The following is a 20,640-nucleotide window of genomic DNA, read 5'->3' as shown; positions in this document are numbered from 1 at the left end:
GGCTACATGTGAATGGGCCTCTCTTTTTCTTAGTGGGAATGTGGTGGTGAACAGGGAAATAAATGCCTTTGAGTTACAATGTGGCCTGTTTCAACAATCAATGATTACATTAGGTTATGCATTTCATAGTGCTGTAAGTAGAAACCCAAATTCCTTGGTTGTATCACACATGCCATGCAGACACGGCTCTTTGCCACCATTTTCTGTCATAACAGCATTCCTGAAGGACTTGTTCCAGAGCAAAGAGCATCTTTACTTCTCAATTCTATTCCATGTATAAGGTAAAGGTAAAGGGACCCCTGACCGTTAGGGTCCAGTCATGGCCGACTCTGGGGTTGCGGCGCTCATCTCACTTTATTGGCCAAGGGAGCCAGCATACAGCTTCCGGGTCATGTGGCCAGCATGACTAAGCTGCTTCTGGCGAACCAGAGCAGCGCACAGAAACGCCGTTTACCTTCCCACTGGAGCGGTACCTATTTATCTACTTGCACTTTGACGTGCTTTCAAACTGGTAGTTTGGCAGGAGCAGGGACCGAGCAATGGGAGCTCACCCCGTCGCGGGGATTCGAACTGCCAACCTTCTGATCAGCAAGTCCTAGGCTCTGTGGTTTAATTCACAGCACCACCCACATCCCTATTCCATGTATACTTAGAAGTAATTCCCACAATGTTCAATGAGGCTTGCTCCCAGGAGTGTGTGCTTGCATTGCAGTCTTAGTGACACTCGTGGAAAAATAGCTGAAGTCATGCAGACACATTTTCTCATGTGCAGAGGAAGCTGCCATTAGTCCACCTAGCTCATTCCTCTTCTCCAAGTGGCAGGGGCCCTCCAAACGTTTCAGGCAGAGAGGCCTCCCTGCCTTGCTATCTGTGATCCTTTTAATTAGTGATGCAATGGACTGAATCTGGAGCCATCTGCATCTATGCCTGCCCCTATCAGCATGGCAAAGCCTTCCAATTTATAAAGGTAGAAATTAAAGGGTATTTGAGGTGAGTCAGGGTGTTGTGAAATCAGAATATTACTGTCCTTCATACCTATGAAAAGCTAATGTCCAGTTACCAAATTACAATTGCAAATTGAACTTCCACAGAATTTAGCGCTTGCTTTCTTAATTTATGCTGTGCTTTTTCTCTTACTGGGGGGGAAAGTGGTATGTAAGGAGAAGAGATGGTTGGCATCTCAGCTTCACGGAGCTAACTTGTCAATGGCTTTAGCAGGCACCCAGCTGCCGATGCTTACAAGGGGAATGGGATGAGCTAGTTGTCTTTGAGGATCAGACCGCTGGGAGTCAATCAGCCTTGACAGCGCTGCTGAGTTTTGCACTGTGATGGCTTGAGCATCTCCCAAGGGCAAAAGGCAGCCACTTATAGCACTTTGTCAAGCATGGAAGGAGGCAGCAAATAGCTCACAAATAGCAGGGGGAGAAAAAACCCCGTGATCAAAGCTATGGGGAGTGCAAATCTGCTTCCTTAACCCCTCCCACCATTGCCCATCACTGTTTGTTCTCATAAGTACATTTAGTTGCCGGTTTAATAATGGGAAATGATAAGTGAAGCCTAAGGAGCTAAGGATTTAGGATATTGTGCACTGGAGCAAATGTACAGGTTGGACTTACACTGGATGCATGCTAGCAATGCACAGTAATGTGTGACCCACATTCTGGAAATTCATGAGCTGTCTGCCTCCTCCTATCTCTTTCTCTAAGCAAAGCTCCTGCATCCCAAGGGAAAGTGGCAATAGCCAGAGGACCACAGGCAATTATGGTGACTACCATTCACCAATCCCCTAAATGCCCAGCACAAATTGAGAAATGTTCTCCCTTCTCTAAGTTCTCTACGCATTGCAGAGAATTCACTGCAGTGCAATCCTACACATAGGGTGGTATCTAATTTGCTCACTGTGTTAGCACATGGGTTTCCCATTGCACAATGGAACTTCTCCTTCTTCTCTCCCCATGTGTCCTTGCTGCACCCTCCCCAAATTGGCTGCAGGGGTTTGAAGGAACCACCAGAATAGATTTAGGGGGCAAGCAGTGAAAGGAAGGCGAGATGAAGCTCTGTTGCGCAGCCCAAAGTTCTTCTGCTAACAGAACTGCTTTGTTGGCCACCACCCCCAGTTTCCTGGGAGTAAGCTCCAGATGAACTCATTGATGCTTACGTCCAGACTGCTTAGGTTCAAAACACATTGAGATTTAGCAAAAGATCCACATCCACATGAATTCCAGCCTTCAGCTTTTAATAAGAAATGCAAACAAAGATCTTGCAAACAAGGGTTACGGTTTAAACTGTTAGTGTGAAGTAGGAACCCCATTAAAGAAAAGGAAATATGCATTAGCCTCTGCTTGATTATTTCCCTCCATCTGTTCCTCTCTGCTAATCTGCCATAAACAACCCCGAAAGCCTTATTCACTTGCCAGAGCAAGTGAATTTACTGTGGCAGAAGATGATATCCTGCTTGGCGAAAAAAGTCCTGAAGTTTCACTTGCCTGCATTCTCTTTCCACTACACAACTGACTTGAAGTGTGAGGCAACTTTTGCTTCACACGGGACCTTCCCGCAGAACTTGAACTAAGTGACCCTTTTACTTTGCACCCTGTGTGGAGAGATTATTAGAAGCAGAGCTAGCGAGGGGGAATTGTGTTGCTTCTGACTAGTCCAAAGCCCAGATCAAAGTGAGAGATAAGATACAGTGCTGCCTGTTGCTCTGCAGAGTAGAAGGCACGGAGACCAAAAGGAGGTGGAACCAGAGCCAATAGCAGGCAGAGCCAACTCGCTCTAATTTTGCCCCTAAATGCCTCCCTGCTAAATTCTACAACACTGAGATTAAGGGAAAGGAAGCTGACAGGCAGTGCCCTCCGCCTGGACTGGTTGCAAGTAAGAAGGCAACAATGCCATACTTGAAAAATCCACCCTGAACCAAGTGGGGAGTGCAAGTAGGTGGAGTTTGGAGCACTCCCACTTTTAGAGGGGAATACAGTGGTAGCAGAGACATCACCTTGCCAACAAAGGTCCGTATAGTTAAAGCCATGGTTTTCCCAGTAGTGATGTATGGAAGTGAGAGCTGGACCATAAAGAAGGCTGATCGCCAAAGAATTGATGCTTTTGAATTATGGTGCTGGAGGAGACTTTTGAGAGTCCCATGGACTGCAAGAAGATCAAACCTCTCCATTCTGAAGGAAATCAGCCCTGAGTGCTCACTGGAAGGACAGATCCTGAAGCTGAGGCTCCAATACTTTGGCCACCTCATGAGAAGAGAAGACTCCCTGGAAAAGACCCCGATGTTGCGAAAGATGGAGGGCACAAGGAGAAGGGGGCAACAGAGGACGAGATAGTTGGACAGTGTTCTCGAAGATACAAACATGAGTCTGACCAAACTGTGGGAGGCAGTGGAAGACAGGAGTGCCTGGCGTGCTCTGGTCCATGGGGTCACGAAGAGTCGGACACGACTAAACAACACCACAGTGGTACCAGAAGTCCGTTTTTAAACCGAAACCATTCTTAAACCAAGGCACGCTTTCCCTAATGAGGTCCGTTCTTAGACCAAGGTAAAGTTCACATACTTCCACACTACTTCCAGTTTTGCAGAGTTCGTAAACCGAATAGTTCGTAAACTGGGCTGTTCTTAAACCAAGGCACCACAGTAACCACTTTTTAAAAATTCCACTATTTAAAAAAATAATGCTCTAATTCTTTAAATGGGAGCTGTCACAGCATAAAGACACTTTAAAAAAAATTTTAGGTGGGGCAATGCAGCTCCTAGCTGCAGTCCTTCGAAGGTGAGACTCTGCTGTTAGATAAAGAGTGGGTACAGAGGGGGTTCATTTGTTCATCTGTTGTCGTCTTTCCTCCAGAGCAACGTTCTATCTTAACAACAACAACCCTGGGAGGTAAAACGGGCTGAGAGATAGCAATTGACCAAAGTCCCCCGGTCAGATTCACAGCTGAATGGGAATTAGGACCTGGATTTCCAATTGAAATAAAAAAATAAGGTTGTGTGTGTGTGTGTGTGTGTGTGTGTGTGTGTGTGTGTGTTCAGAAATGTACCAAGCAAACACGTAGATAAATATAAACCACATGTCTGAAGCAGCACAGGAAAACAGCCATGAAACCATTTTGAGTCCTAAACTGACCAAATGTTTTCTCTGCAAGGTCAAAGGAAATGGAAAAGCCTCCCCATTGTCTTTTCCTTCACAAATCCTGTCTTAAGGATATGCCTGTGTATGAATAGGGTGAGCTGTCTCAGGAACTAAGTATTTATTATTACAAAAGAATGGCCAGGCTCCCCAGGGTATCCAATCAAGTAAGCATTAACAGGTAACCTGCCAAAGAGGAGGTAAACAACACACTCAGATTTCTCTTGTAGACCGCCCCTTTCTGTGATGTACGTATGATGTTTCTGGGGTGGTCTTGGACTCCAGGGGAGGCAATTTAAAATGTCTATGTAAGGGCGGGCACACCTTTGTTCGGGGTCCTCCTCCTTCTCCTGTGTGTGAAGGGGGCACCCTATTGCAACAGTTCAATAACAATCAGGCTTACGAGCTGCTTTGCTTCTCAATATTCTCTGGCCTCTGTTCTTTTCTCCGACAATGGAGAACCTACGAAGGACTCTATAAGGGCTCTTGTGTCCGCCATAAGGGAATAAGGGCAGATTTTTGTTTATTACAGAAGCATTCCAATACTGGCTTTCAAAAGGAAGATGCAACCTCCCCTCAGTTGCAAGCAGAATGAGGAAGGGATGTCTGGGCTTTGGGAGAGGGGCAGTAAGTGGGCTACTGAGGGGCAGTGGCTGGAGTGTTGGATCAGGACCAAGAAACCTAGTTTCATCGCTGAATACAGATATGGATTCAATTAAAGCAACCTTGGCCAACCACTGTCTTCTTTGCCTAACCTACTTCATAGGGCTGTTGTATGCCGCAATAAGTTCCTTGGAGGAAGGGTTGGATACAAATACGATAAGCTGGGTAGGGGTCCTTCAGAACTTTGCAGTGTATGCAGATTCACGTGTGAGATAAAGGCACTCTTGCAATCCTAATTACCATTCCCGGTCCTCTCCTCCACAGGAAAGTTGGATTTACGTGACAGGACATTCTCCAAGCAGGAGGAGGCTGACAGTGAGGCAAAGCCATCTTATTTGTCCATTGTAAACCAGCAGAGAACCCATGAGCATGGTTGGGATTTAGAGTGCTGCTAATGAGGTAGGAAAAACAGGTTTTTCTAACGGTCCACACATTTTGTTAGGGGGTGTGTGGAAACAGCCGGCAGTCCTCTCACAGCATAATCAGGGTTTTCCTTGGGCAGTAGTGACCAAGCCATGGTTGGCAACAGAAATAGCTGTTCCTTTCAGTCCCTTGAAGCATCACATCACATATCCTCAGATGGAATCTGATCTGACCAGCCAGAGAGCTCCCTTCACCTGCACCAGAGTCCTTCTCATCAAGATGCCACAACAACCTTTATACCCTGACAAGACTCTCTAGTAAACCTGGAAGATAATTAAATGAGTCTCTGGGACCGCTGCTCTTACCGGAGGCAATGGTTGGAATTTTGAGACATCATCAATTTCCAAAGAAAGAAGAGGCACTGAGGTGTGTGTGTGGTTTTTTTAGTGCATCTGAATAATTAAAATGCCTTGAGCCATCAAAATACAATTGGGAGCTGCCCAGAAGGCTCACCTCAAATCACCTACACAGAAGAGCAAGGTGAATGATTCAGGAACCTGACTGCCTTGGGTTTGCATATAAGCTGGAGATAAGTGAAAGCATAGTTTAATCATTAAGATAATTCCTTTGTAGGCCAGGGCTTCTCACCAATCAGTTACAAGGAGCAATCCGGTGTGGTGCATTTGCTAGAACTGTTTCTTGGTCTAAAAAAAGGTAAAGGGACCCCTGACCATTAGGTCCAGTTGTGGCCGACTCGGGGGTTGCGGCGCTCATCTCGCTTTATTGGCCAAGGGAGCCGGCGTACAGCTTCCGGGTCATGTGGCTAGCATGACTAAGCCGCTTCTGGCAAACCAGAGCAGCGTACCGAAACGCCGTTTACCTTCCCGCCAGAGCGGTACCTATTTATCTACTTGCACTTTGACATGCTTTCGAACTGCTAGGTTGGCAGGAGCAGGGACCGAGCAACAGGAGCTCACCCCGTCGTGGGGATTCGAACTGCTGACCTTCTGATCGGCAAGTCCTAGGCTCTGTGGTTTAACCCACAGCACCACCTGCATCCCGTTTTGGTCTAGGTACCTTAAAAAACCCTCTTTTGCTGAAAATCACAGGAACTGATACATTATCACATGACAGGGGAACAGCAGCCATCCTCTCCAGTGTGGAGAAATTAAAAATGCCTGAAACTAGATAAGTGGTCATGATCTGCAGATGGTGACAGATGTCACAGGATAGGCTGTAACAGTGGGGTGATTTCTGCAATTGTGTGCAGTCACATTCTGCCAAACAAAAGTGGCTTCTGAGATGCTTAGGGCCCCGAAATGGGGGGGGGGGCACACACAAGCTTGGAAATGTTAGGAATCAGCTCCCATCACATGCAAAAGAGAGCAGGTGTTTACCAAGTCCTTTATCTTTCTCTCACTAATCTAAAACTTCAGATTATTTGAATCCAACATAAATTCTTCACATGCAGAGTCTCTGTAAGTAACAGCTCCTTGTTGTATTTGCTCAAACTGTTTCAAGCCTCTCTCTCTCTCTCTCTCTCTCTCTCTCTCTCGGCACTTAGTTAAATGAATAATGTTAAAATGTACCAGTTTGAAATTTAGTAACACATTCATTAGAGGAACAATAAAACAGAGGGCAACTAGCACTGCTTCTTTCACTCTTTGATACATTTTGGAAGATAATGGAGCCAGGAGAGAAAACCTACCTTTATTAGGTTGTGTCATTCCAAAAAGGGTTCCCCTGGCTACCACTGCATTTAATTAGATAAGGCCATTGTGCAATTGTTTCACGGGTCTAATTACTGTTCAGAGGAATCCAGAGGTCTGGCTTGTTTTATCTGCTTAGAAAAAGAAGAAAATAGCATCAATCAATGGTTTCACTCCGCAGTTCTTTTCCATTGTGTCCTTTGGAGTGGCTAAAATAAAATACCTAATCTGAGCAAAAGGATGTCAAATGGGTTTTTCAAAGCTCTTCTCTTGAAGGAGCAGCTGAGAGGTTGGCAGCAGCCAAGCATCTCCCTTGGGATGGGATCCTAAAATGGGATCCTAAAATGGTTCCATGCCCTCAGGCCTCTGTGCCAACCACTGCCAAGCCCAAGTGGCTGAGTATCAAGACTGGCTGCTGCCCAATGGGCAGCTTTTCAACTCCACCACATGCTTGTTCTGCCAAGTTCCCTTTAGGTATCTAAACATCCAGCATTTCCAGACCAGCTCAGGAGATTGATTTTAATCTCTCCTGACTGCCTTGTCTCATACAGACATGCAGTACACCAGCACTGACTGGGGTACTCTCCAAACTGTGTGCACTTTTGGTTAAAATTAGCTGGAGTTACAAATCAAGAAATGTTACTCTCCAGAGAGAAAGAAGAGTGGTGTGTTGGACAGCAGATTGGGAGAACTGTGCCTGTTTCCTGCTCCAGCAGAACGCCTGGGGGAACTCGTGGTTCGTGCCTCAGATTTCTCATGATTAAAAATGTGGATCATAAACCACTCACCGTCACCGGTTCCACCTATGGAGGTTGTGATATTCAACAGAGTATTGGAAACTATTCAGATGGAAACACAAGGGCTTACTTAACATGAAATATATGAACCTAGACAGCCCATCTGACAAGAAGTGGCGCTCCTACATCAGAACTATAATGGACATAAGAACAAGGTGCTTGAAAAGGACCAGGGCATGACGTGTCAGTGGAGCTATAAATACAACTCTGTTCTTTGCCATTTAATCTGGTTAAAGGGGGGGGGGGGGAAATTGCCTGCTCAAAAGCTAGTCCTATTTATTTACATTTTTAAAAAATGCTTAATTGCTTTCAGGCAATGTACAAAATGAGTCCTATAAATGTCAACGGAACCTGTCTCCAAGTTACAGTATTAATGCATACAGGACTGCAATCTATATCACAGGGCTAACCTTGACCATTTTCTTCAAGCAACATGAATAATTAATGGTATTGACTATGAAGAGATCCACTCCCTGAGACCTCTTTAGAAAGGATTAGGCCAGGGCTGGTATAATCTGTGTTTCTCCAGATGTTGTTGGACCCAAATTCCCATCAGCCCCTGTCAGCATAACCAATGCTCAGGGAAGATGGGAGTTGTAGTCCAGCAGCATATGGGGGGCAATAGCCCACTCCACTCCTGGAACAGGCAGATCCATGGTGGCTCTCTCTCTCAACAGCCATGACAGTTACCTGGAATTTCCAGGTTCATATGCTAATAACAAACAACAACCAAAGGCCAACAGCTTCACTTCCCTACTTTCGAGTTCCTCAGAGGCATCTGTGGTTGGAAATAAAATGCTGGACTAATCGGATCTTGTTCCAATTCACTATACCATTCTTTTACTTTCTTTCTGTCTCAGCTTTCGATACCCTGCCCAACTGACTCCATGTAGTTCTGCACTGCAAACCTCAAGTCAAGTATGTTTTCTGTGGGCCAACAGAACTGTTATCTGCAAACATATCGTTTGCCTGAGACATCCCTCCAGAATCAATGTTGGTGTTAAAATTGCAGGCGGCTCAATTTCTTTCTGCTGGAAGTACATATGGGAGCAATAAAAGCTGTCTCCATCAGATGACACATCAGATTGGGATTCCCTTTTAACCATCACCAGTGGGCTGCTGTCCAAGTGGAGATGGAAGAACAGGGAGCAGTTTTGGCAAAATGCCACAAGGCTAGTGCTAAAGCACAGAGGAAGTGTTGGATGAGTAGCAAGCAAGAGCTCCTCCTGTTTGTATCATGCTTTGCCAGTGGCTTGTCCCATACATAAACCGGCAGCATAGCAAATGTTAATATCCACAGTGAAGAAATAATTGACCCAGTCTTGTACTCAGTACATCCTGTTGTGTGGCTATAGAGCAGTAGTGAGGAACCAGTCGCCCTCCTGACATTATTGGACTACAACTTCCATTATCCCTGGGCCATTGGCCATGATTAAGAGTCTGTAATTTTAAAGATCTGTCATTTACAGTACATGGCTTGCTAATAAATTGTAGTGAAAAGAAATCCACATATCTCGCTACTATTTATATGGATAACATTTTACATGCTCATTTGTCAATATCTATTTTGCTTATATCTATTTTTGAATTTGATATTGTGCTGTTCTTTTTTAAATTGTTAATTACCTTGGCCCTGATTCACTGAAAGGTGAGATATTTACAGTGGTACCTCTGGTTAACAACTTAATTCGTTCCGGAGGTCTGTTCTTAACCTGAAACTGTTCTTAACCTGAGGTACCACTTTAGCTAATGGGGCCTCTCGCCGCCACGCCGTTGCCGCCGCGCAATTTCTGTTCTCATCCTGAAGCAAAGTTCTTAACCCGAGGTACTATTTCTGGGTTAGCAGAGCCTGTAACATGAAGCATCTGTAACCTGAAGTGTCTGTAACCCTAGGTACCACTGTATAGTGAATACATAAAACTTAATAATTATGAATAAATTCCCACAAGGCATCCCAAAGCAATGTACAATTGTAAATTATAATTCCTAAAGGGTAAAAGAAAGAAATGGGTTTTGTCTTAGCCTTCTAATGCAGAAACTTGGATTCTGGTCACATACTTCTAGACCTCTTGTTTCATTTTCTAAAAAGCGGCTTCCTAGCCCTTACAGTAAACAGAGTAGAGTAGTGGGTGGGCGGGCTAGAATTGCCTGACTGCCAAAAATCGAGAAAGGTAGACTGGAAAGCAGTGCTTTGAAACAGCGCACAGATGAGCATCTGCCCTCCCTCCGCCTGATTTTGTTGCTGGCCTTTTTGTTCAGGGACTCCCTATGCCGGGGGGCGGAAATAATAATAACAAGTATGCCTTTCGCTGAGACAATGGCAAGCTAATTCCGACGCCGCCGTGTTTGCAGCGGGCTTCGGGTGACGTGGGCTCGCCTGCTTGACAACAAAAATCCCACAAAAGCCTTGAACTTTTAGGAAACCCCATTAGCGAGGTTGAGCGATGTGTCAATCCCTTTCTGGCCCACCCTTCCCCTGCCTTCCCCACCCTTCAATCCCCACCCTTGCCCTGCCTTCCTCCTCCACCTCTACAAGGCACCGGGAAGAGCCGGAGCGAGGCATTCAGATTTTGAATGGAGGAGACCCGGACTAGACTGATGACGTCGCCTTCGCCTATTGGCCTTTGGGTGGCGCGACGTCACAGACGGGTCAGTGACTTGGACGGCGGGGCGGGGAAGAGGGAGGGAGCTTGAGCAGTCTGAAGCCGGAGAGGAACGCGCCGGCGGGGAGCCCTGGGCAGGCGCGGGCATGGGGTGGAAATGCGGGGACGGAGCAACGAAGCAGCTGAGCCGGTAACATATAGCAAGCCCTCCCGTCGAGCCAAGGAGTCCCGAGTAGGTACGGATCCGAAGGGGCGGGGTGCCTGGCTTGCTGGCCTGGGGGGGGGACGGGGACGCGCCAAGGGAGGCGCCAGGTGTTCTCCGAGGGTTTGGTGGGTGTGTACGGGAAAGGGACGGCGTGGGGTAAAGGGTGCCCGTCGGAAGAAGGGGAAACCCTGCCTTGCCAGGAGGATCTTTGTCTACTTAACCTTGCTGCCGCTGCTTTCTCAACTTCCCTTTGCAGGGAAATTTTGCGGGAAGGGAGTGCCTTGCCCTTTTCTTCTCGGGAAGAAAGCGCCTCCCTTTCATCTGCCTTTCCCTGGCTAGCTCAGAGATTCTTGTTTGCTTTTGCAACCCCTTTCCGTTGTTGCTTCCTTGCTATTTTCAGGTGATGTTCTGGAGGTTTGTTTTTTTAAAGAAAGGCAATAAAAAAGGTGCGTGTGGAGAATTCTCTGTAAATTAAGAACAAGGGGGTTTCATATCAAGAGCTCCTCCCTCGGACAAAATCACCTCGCAAAGCGCCGCGTTGCAGAACTGGACTTTCTAAAATAAGGAGCGGCTTTTTGCAGAACTGCGAATGTTTGTAGGGCTGGGAGGCAACGAGCCGCCGTTGTTTTCTGGGCTAATGCATCTGCAACCCATTGATTGGCCGCCGCCCCCCTTCCTCCCATCTCTCCTCTTTCCCATCAATGCCTTTTCCCAAGGGAGGAAAAAGGAAGCGAGGGCGGGGAGGGAGAGCATGGGAAAGAATCGACTGGAATTACTATTTGGTTTTGATCATCCTAGCTGGGCAAAGAGGAGGCTAATTGGGTTGGCATTTGGAGAGTGCGTACACTCGCCGAGGTGATGCAGTTAGCTAGCATCTTGTTTTATTCTTGTCGGAGGGAGGCTTCCCATTGTCTCGACAAAAAGCGAGCGTGTCTCTTTAAAATTCCGTGAATGAACGCTACGGCTCGGGGATGAGTACTGCAACTCGGTGTGTGTGTGTGTTGTGTGTTTGTGCGCAGAGACCAAAGCGCGAGCCAGTGAGAAGGGAGAGTTGCGGGAAGCCGCACACAATCCTGGAGTTTGCTTAGGTATAAACGCGCTTGGAAAGGGAGCGAGTAGCAGTTCTGGCAAGTGCTAAATCCTAAAGCAAAGGGGAAGCCCAAACAAACCAGTTCTCCTCTGGCCTCTGCGTGGGAAATTCTTCCCCAAAGGGGTAGTCGACAACTTCTGCTGGCAGGCGCGCTTGCAAGGCTTTGAAGCATTTGTTTTAGCTTGTGCGGATCCAAAGGGAGGGAGGGAGGTCACTTCGGAAAGGAGGCGTTTGAAAAGGAGAAGGTAGCCCTGTAGGGTGTCTCTGCTTTTGCAGGAAGGAGGTTTGTGAGTGTGGCTCTGAAATCTTCTGTGCTTTTCTGTCTCCACTGAAGAGAGTCGTGGGTGACTTGGAATATTAGATTTCTGCACCCGCTCAAAAAGTTAAAAGTTCCTTTGAGGTATGAAGGCAGTGGCTGTGTATTTATGTACTAACTCCCCCCACAAAAAAGCCCACTTTGTAACCAGTCTGTTATCCCAAAGCGACAGCTGCAGAGTATGCTTTCTTGCCTATCGATCATTTCCAGCCTTAGAAGATTCTCTCACCTCCCCTTTTTTGAGGGGGGGGGTAATTCCTTTTCCCTTTTACCATGGGAGGATGATGTGCTCTGCAGTCCCTTGTGACTGTTTCAAGGGTGAGTGAGAGGGTTGCTGCCTCCCACCCAACGGGACTGATTGAAATTCAGCTTCACAAAGAGCTCTGAACTAGAGTTCCAGACAAAGGAAACTGCTAGGGTTACGCTTCTCTTCCCTCTGCTTGCTTGAATTTCATGCTGCCTTGCCAAGTTCTCTATAAGCGGCTCTGTTGTGCAGCTTTTCGTTCCCCTCCTGCAATAGACAAGGATAAACTTGTCCTGTTAACTGTAGTTTTAACTTCTTTTTTTCTGGGCTGATTCCAAGGTGGCCTTCTTCACGCTTACTTGAATAAGCCTGTGTGCCTGACTTGTGAGCCTGAACAGAGATGCTCCTTTCTATGCTTGTGGCAAGATGTTAGCAAATGTTTAGGCCAGCAGTCCCCAGATGTTATGAATTATTTAGCAAACACACATGCATAGCCATCTTTTGTGTGTGCAAGTAGGGAGCAATAAACAATATAAACCTTGGTGATTTCTGTTGCTTGACCTTTTCAGTGACACAGTGATGCCTTAACTCCCTCAAGGTCTCTGGGATTTTGACCTATTTTTTTGTGGGGGGCGGGGAGGTCGGGGTGGCTGTTGAATTCTACAATGCATAGTGTACCACATAATTTAAACTGAGGTTTGGCCCAAGATGTTTTGCTGCCTGAGGCAAAGAAGTTTGCCCTCCCCATAAGGTAACTGAACTAAACAGGCAGTTTTGAATTAGCAATGATTTGACAGTTGGGGTGGGACATGCTATGCCATGTAATATTCACAACTCTCCAAGAGAGGGAATGGGGGCTTAGCAGGAATAGCATAGGAGCTGCTATAGCATCTGCTTGAGGCAAGTTGCCTTACTTTGCCTAATGATAAGGCCATCCCTGCTTAAGTTTCCCAAAGTGATTTTGCTCTGCATCCTGATTGTAGAAGTGTTTTAAAGTTTCATTGAGTTCAGTGGGAAAGTGTTCAGTGAGCATGCCATCTTAGTGAAAGCTTTGGCTATGGTTGGAGAGTCTTGAATTCTGCATTCCATCCAGCACTTTAAGGATCAGAAGAAAAGTTAAAGCATCTAGCAAGGCATCAGTTTTTTATATATAAAAAACTGTAGTACTGTATAGTTATATCTTACTTGCAATCTAGAACAACCATTTACGTCATAACATTTACTGGGCTAACACTGGCCTGACCCTCATTCCAGTAGTGGTACAGCTATGTGAAGCAGTTGGGAGTGGACACTTCCAGGATACAGACAGCAGAAGAAATGGGTCCTTCAACTTTGTAATGCATGCTTGTGAAGTCTCTTCTGCCTGGTGGTGTGTGATGCTGGAAAGTGTAAATGGTTGGAGGCAAGTTCCAAGCCTGAAAGAGCATAGCCTCTAGTGTCTAGATATTAAATAGCAAATGGGCTTGACCTGCTTGTGGCTTGACCTTTCCATTCTTGGTAAGAAGTAGAAACACCTGGTTGACAAGAAGTTTGGAAGTTGGTTAAGAGAATAAATCAATCTTGAGTGCAACACTATGACATAATAGCGCAGAGATCCAGCTAGCCATGGTGTGCGGTGCTCCATAAGAGACCCTGTGATACATACAATACACCCCTTTATTGTAGCCTTGAAATGCCGCTTGCAAAGAGTGTATAGTAGCTGTTGAGCAGTGCTGTTTGTGAACTTTCTCAATGGTCCTCTTTGCATAGGTTGCTGAAGAGAGCTGCACAAGCTGGGGTGGAACAGGTGCTGACATCTTTGCTTCCACCTTTCCAAAATGCTTGTGGCCTTATCAGCAATGGGTGCGTTTCCCCTCTCTGTTAAGAAAATAGTAGTGGTTTTGAGCATAACTGCTTCTTAAATTGACCAGAGTCTCAGCTAGACTGCCAGTCTGTGTTCTACCGCAGGGGTAGTCAATGTTGGGTCCTCCAGATATTGTTGAATTGCAACTCCCATCAGCTCCAGCCAGCATGCTCAGCTCACGGAGGATGGGAGTTGCGATCCAGAACATCTGGAAGGTTTCATGTTTGCCACCAAATCAACCCAGCTGCAATGTGTGAACGATACAGATATCTGTATGTCTGTTGTGTTAGTGAGTAGTCAACACTGCTGCTACACAGATCATTGTTAAAGTTTGCTCATGGCTGATGTAGACCAGAAATGTGTAGACTTCCTTTGGGATAGCTGAGTAACTGGGAGTCTCATTCTGTCTAGTACAAAGATTTGGATGCTGATAAAACTTAGGAATATGGATGGTTTTTGCTTCAGGCCATATGATGCAGCAAGTAGGTTTCTTGAGTATCTCAAATCCATGCTTATGTTAAATACATCTTGCACCACTACTGTGCCACTGTTCAGCAATGGCTTCTCCCCCTTCTTCATCTAATTCCTTATGGAAATGTGTTCACTGCTGTTTGCATACATGCCAGTGGCTGGATCAGGCCAATATAATAACACATCCTGAAATAACTTCATTTGGTTTGGAACCAGAAAACCCCAATCTCTGCCTTCATTGGAAAAAACACCATCAAAAAAATCAAGGAGTAATGATTTGCCTTAATTGGCTGGCTGCATTGTCTGCTGATTGAGCAAGCCACTCTGCAGCTGCGCTGCCTGGAGAGTGATTGACTAATTGTTAGTTGTTGGTCAGTTCTTCAAATCAATGCATGTTTCAAACCCAAAACACCCCATGTGAGTGAACAGTGGCCAGGTTTAATCTCTAGAAGAGGTAGTAAATCCTAGGCTGTACATTGTGACCAGAGTAGAGAGTGTTGCTGCAATGATTTTCCTGCCTGTTCCGACCACAGGTTATTATGCCTTGGGGGGATGGTCACTTAAAATGGTTCTGGCTCTGCTGACACAATTGGGCTTCTGCTGAGCAGTGCATTCTGAGGATCATTGTCTGGTATGCTTGTTCAGAGCCGAAACAGTAATAAACAATGTCCTGAGCTGCTTGCTATCTTAAGCAGATTGCCTGCTATCTACAGGCAGTAGACTGTGGCTTCACCTGGATTTGAGAGGCTTGATTGTAGCTCTCATGGGCTTAACCAGGTCAGGTGGAGCAAAGCTAGACTGGGGGCAAAAGATGCGTGGATATTTCAGAGCAAACAAACACAGATGCCTTTCATAGTTGTATGTGGAGGTTGTTGTAAAATCTGCCATGTGACCAAAGAGTTTGCTAGGATTCATTAACATCTTAAAGTAGTGAATTCTAAGGATGCACGTTTAATAGTTTCACTGCATTTATTGCAAGAGAGCTAATTAAAAATTGCTTCCTGATTATTTGGCGAGGTTAACAAGATTTAGTGACTATGAGCTCAAACACCTTTGTGCTGAAATAATAATTCATTTCTGTGTCAGATTGTTTTTATAAAGTCAGTGCAACTTGCCTCTCTTTCCTTTGTCTAGTTTTCAATTGGCAAATTAATTGTTTTGATCTAATCAGTGTGTGGCTTTGACCTTCAGAGCCTTGGTCTTGCAACAAGTGCCTCGCAGCCAGACTTCAGGTGAGCTACAATAGCAGTCCTGCCACCTTACAAATAAACAAGTAAATAAATTGGTCCCCAAATGAATGTAGTGCTAAAGGCAGGTTCTAAGGTCTGAAAAGGTGTAAACTCCTGGGTAGCCTGGCTCCCAGTTATTTGAAGGGAAGAAAGAAAGAAAAACAATTTGGAGAGCATCTAAGTGCAATACTTCATGGCAGTACAGAGACCCATTTGCTCAGTATAGGGTTTCATGCTTCAGCAGTAGTGATCCTATATGAAGTATAATATAAAGTCTCCCTAATGTAAGATTGATAAGCTTTTTCCTTGTGTTTGTGTTGTGGCAGCATTTTAACAAGAACCTGCAGGTCACTGAAATGGACAGTTTGTGTTTTGAAATTGATGTTGGTACACCTTTTAAACCTGCATCTCTAGCAAAACTAGTGGGTCTTGGTTTTCGTTTTTTAAAAAAAATGCTTTGGATCTGCTATATTTTAACTGGCATATTTAAAAACTGGACGAGAGAGCAAATGAAGAACTACCGTCTTTCTTTTTTAGGAAAAGGGCAAGGTTTTCTCATATGCCAACACATTTACTCGAAGGTGTGGTGGTTTTTTAAATAAAAAAAACCAAAAACCTGGGAGTTGTAATTAAGCCTTCTGTAATCAATTTGTTAGGTTCTAGTTCATTTTAGGATCACCAGTCATTCTTTTTCTTACTGCCTGGCAAAACCTTCTGGAAAGGGCCGGTTTACTTTCACTGCTGGTCAGTTGATTCACCTCCTCTGCAGAGTGGCAGTTTCTTCTGATCAATAATCTGAAGTGTTTGTTTGCATAGCTTTTGTCTGTTTGAAATGGAAACCTCCAATGCCTCTCTCTGTAGCAATCATTGCCCAACCCACAACAGCCTGCCAGGGCAACTTTTTTCACACCCATTCTGCCCTTTGGTCTCTTTTGCCATATGTGGATCCCTGTCTGCAGGTCAGAATTGAGGTCAGGCTGGTTAAAATCCCAGTGCAGGACTAGGAACTCAAGGTAATCATTTCACTCTTTTTGCTAGCAGGAATTCTGATAAAAAGGCCTTGATAATGCAATTTAAATTTGGTGGGGTGGCGGCAGCTGGGGGTTATGAGTGCAGCAGAACCAACCCCCAACCAAATCTTTCAAGGAGCCATTAAAACAGAACCAGTCTTCAAAAGCTGGATAGTGTTGCTATGAGTGCTGTGACTTACCTAAAAGGTAGCCTGTACCTGACTTTCCTGGTTGTAGGCATTTGCGGGAGGAGGGAGATCTCCTGCGCTGCCAGCAAAGGTTATTTTAAAGACAACAATATAAAACCAAGTAAATAAAGAGGACTTTGTTTGCTTACCCTGCCCCCCTCCCTTCTCTCGTGTTAGATGAAACTCTTAATCTATCTGAAGGGTTGTGGGCAGTAGTGAAGGTTCTGTCTTTTGCTCCAGTGACTCTGATCAAAGCTCAGCTCCTGTGACCTTTTCCTCCCACAAAGTGCTGCCTTGTGAACCAAAATGTACTGTAGGCCCTTAATTCCAGGCCTAGCCAGGCGTTCAGTTGCTGACGAGGGAAAGTTCAGGTTGTTGTTCTGAGGCAAGTGCAGAATGGGGCCTGTTTTTGACTGGGAAAGTCTGGCGTGAAAGAGAGGTAGACCCTTTCTGGGATTATGTACCTGAGCACAGTGGAACAGATGTGTGTCCTTACTTGCGACCAGGAGGGGGCAAGTACCGCATTTTTCCGTGTATAAGATGCCCCCTTGTACAAGACGACCCCTGTTTTTTTGAACCTCAAATTAAGAAGTCAGTACAGTGGTACCTCAGGTTACATACACTTCAGGTTGCAGACTCTGCTAACCCAGAAATATTACCTCGGGTTAAGAACTTTGCTTCAGGATGAGAACAGAAATCGTGCTCTGGCGGCGCAGTGGCAGCAGGAGGCCCCATTAGCTAAAGTGGTGCTTCAGGTTAAGAACAGACCTCCAGAATGAATTAAGTTCTTAACCCGAGGTACCACTGTATTTTAAAATAGTTAGGGTTGCCATATTTCAAGAGCCTGAGCCCAAACCCGACCTTGGCCGTCCTTGCCGGAGCTGTTGCTACTAACCACTTACCTTTCTTGTTGGGCCCACTCTGTATTTCCTCCCAGAAAGGTAGAAGAAGAGGTATGTTTATATATCACATGTATATATACCTTTCCTCTAAGCAGCTCAAGGTAATGTGCAAAGTTCCCTCTCCACCTGTTCATTTTATCATCACATTATGAGGCTGAGAGTTGGGTCACCCAGTGCGGATTTGAACCTGGGCCTCCTTGGTTCTAGTCCATCCCTCTGACCACTACACTACACTGTCTCACTACAGTTGCTGCTCTTACTGCTCGCTAGACAAGGGCAGGTGAACAAGAAGCACCAGTCAGGAGGATTCAGGGATTGGCAGTTGGCCCCTAGTGGGGCATGGTCCTCAGCGTAGTGGGGCAGTGCCAACCCCCTGGGTGCTTGTCCTGGTGCAAGTGCATTTTGTGTTTCGCTTCTAAGTAGGCCTCTCTGTAGCAAGAACAAACACAGGGCATGTTAATACAAATGGTTTAGTCTGTTGAACAAACTTTGCTCTGACGGAGGAGTTTAAAGTGAGGAAAGAATAAGCATATGGCCTTCTCATTAAAGAAGAGTTTGTGTACCCTTAACTTTGCAAATTATGTAATGGGGCCCACTTTTCCCTTTGCAGCGGATGCCTTTGTCACCCGCAGTTTGTTATTGTCACTTGTCTTCCAGAATTCTAGAACATTGTCATATGATTTTACTGAGTCTGATGGAGATTTAAATGTGTGTGTAACCAGAGCACAATGCAAGATACACCCTCCTGAATATGAAAACCACAAATGCCATACAAATATAGGAGGCAGTTTTCTATTGAATCAGACAAGTCCATCTCACCATATTTACTTGCTCTGGCAGTGTAAATCCTAGACTTGGGGAAAGACCTCTGCTTAACTCCTGAGGTGCCTTAACTGGAGATGCATTCAAGGCTGGTGCTGTGCCCCTGAGCTTCAGGTTCTTCAGATGGGATTCACTTGTGTGCATGTAATACAGGAATGCTGGCTTTCTGGGTGTTGCCAGGCATTCCTTAGGTTAAGAGGCACCCCTGAATTCAGGGATAATAACCAGTGTGCTGCCCTTGAAGATGCTGTTGGACTAAAACTCTCACCGGCCCCATCCAGCATTGTCAGTGATTAAGGTTGTTGGGAGTTGCGATCTAACAGTATGTGATAGGCACCACATTGGTTACCTCCGATTCACCTCCATGGAGCAGGCAAGTAGCTTTGGCTATAAAGGTAAAGGGACCCCTGACCATTAGGTCCAGTCGTGACCGACTCTGGGGTTGCAGCGCTCATCTCGCTTTATTGGCCAAGGGAGCTGGTGTACAGCTTCTGGGTCATGTGGCCAGCATGACTAAGCCACTTCTGGTGAACCAGAGCAGCGCACGGAAACACCGTTTACCTTCCCGCCGGAGTGGTACCTATTTATCTACTTGCACTTTGGTGTGCTTTCGAACTGCTAGGTTGGCAGGAGCAGGGACCGAGCAACGGGAGCTCACCCCGTCACGGGGATTCGAACTGCCGACCTTCTGATTGGCAAGCCCTAGGCTCTGTGGTTTAACACACAGCGCCACCCGCATCCCTGCTTTGGCTATAAATGGCTATAGATTTGTGGCCATCTAGACTATTAGATCTCAGAATACAGAAAAGTGCAGTGTCTTCCCGAACTCCTGTTTCCTTGGGATATCCCTTTTGCCTGCAGGCTCCTGCTCTTCCTTTTTTGTTGCACCTGGCTCAACATATCTGATCCTTGCAAGGTAAACACTGGGGCAGCAGCAAGCTAGCACAGGTAATCCACACAGCGGCAAGCCAGCAAAATTGGGAGTGCATGCTGTATAAAACCCCCATGCAAATTGGTACGTATTTTTAGGTGCCACTTTTCAGCTCCGAAGTGCTGTTCTGGCAGCATGGGAAGATGCTTTTGTGCAACTCTTAATTGCCCCAGGGAAATCTCCTCCCCATTAAGAACTACATTATCGCCAGGAAACCCTTTCGAAAGCAATTGGTAGAGAGCAGATCTTGGGTACAGTTCTTCTTTTGACAAGGGACATAGCAGGCCAAATGGTTTCGACCCCCTCTTTCACACACCTTTTATGATATTTGCCTTGGCTTCCTTCTGTTGATAGCACTGCTACAAATCACTCTCCCCATGGTGAAATATCTCTATCCTGGCAGTTGTATTTGCAAGTCCTAGCTATGTGACTAGGATATGTGACTGGGGCAATTTTCCCAGTAGTGATGTGTGGAAGTGAGAGCTGGACCATAAAGAAGGCTGATCGCCGAATAATTGATGCTTTTGAATTACGGTGCTGGAGGAGACTCTTGAGAGTCCCATGGACTGCAAAAAGATAAAACCTATCCATTCTTAAGGAAATCAGCCCTGAGTGCTCGCTGGAAGGACAGATCGTGAAGCTGAGGCTCCAATACTTTGGCCACCTCATGAGAAGAGAAGACTCCCTGGAAAAGACCCTGATGTTGGGAAAGATGGCGGGCACAAGGAGAAGGGGATGACAGAGGACGAGATGGTTGGATAGTGTCTTTGAAGCTACCAGCATGAGTTTGACCAAACTGCGGGAGGCAGTGGAAGACAGAAGTGACTGGCGTGCTCTGGTCCATGGGGTCACGAAGAGTCGGACACGACTAAACAACAACAAAGCCATGTGACTCTCTCATCCACATCTAGTTTTCCCTGTCCAGGTTCTTGGAGACTACTGTGGGGAACCTGGAGAATGGCTTATACTGTATTGGCCCAAATATAAGCTGCACCCTAAAAATTGAAGGGGGGAGAGAAAAAGAAAATACCAGGCCTGCTTCCAGGGGAAGCCGCACCACTTTGCCAGTGGCACTGTTGCCCCACGCTTCCAGCTGCTCTCTAGGGGCCGTCAAAACAAAG

General features: G+C 46.0%; 2 protein-coding genes across 5 annotated transcripts in view; both read left to right on the top strand.

The window, feature by feature from the left end:
• Positions 1–20,640, top strand: part of CDC42EP4 (CDC42 effector protein 4) — a 45,437-nt gene that overhangs the window by 6,141 nt on the left and 18,656 nt on the right. Inside the window, exon 2 of one of the 4 annotated variants that reach the window (XM_053375436.1) lies at positions 5,061–5,195. The gene's annotated coding sequence lies outside the window, so the exon portion shown is untranslated. Of the gene's footprint in view, positions 1–5,060; positions 5,196–10,376; positions 10,505–20,640 lie in introns of those variants that run through there. The other 3 variants (XM_053375435.1, XM_053375433.1, XM_053375432.1) reach the window with 3 other exon arrangements.
• The window catches only part of FAM104A (family with sequence similarity 104 member A), a 56,146-nt gene continuing 45,884 nt past the window's right edge, over positions 10,379–20,640 (top strand). Inside the window, exon 1 of the mRNA XM_053375438.1 lies at positions 10,379–10,458. Coding sequence (XP_053231413.1) covers positions 10,415–10,458 — 44 coding nt within the window. The 5' untranslated portion in view covers positions 10,379–10,414. The remainder of the gene's footprint in view (positions 10,459–20,640) is intronic.

This window comes from Podarcis raffonei, chromosome 2 (genome assembly GCF_027172205.1).
Source record: "Podarcis raffonei isolate rPodRaf1 chromosome 2, rPodRaf1.pri, whole genome shotgun sequence".
Lineage (NCBI taxonomy): Eukaryota > Metazoa > Chordata > Lepidosauria > Squamata > Lacertidae > Podarcis > Podarcis raffonei.
This window is presented reverse-complemented; position numbering and strand designations above follow the sequence as displayed.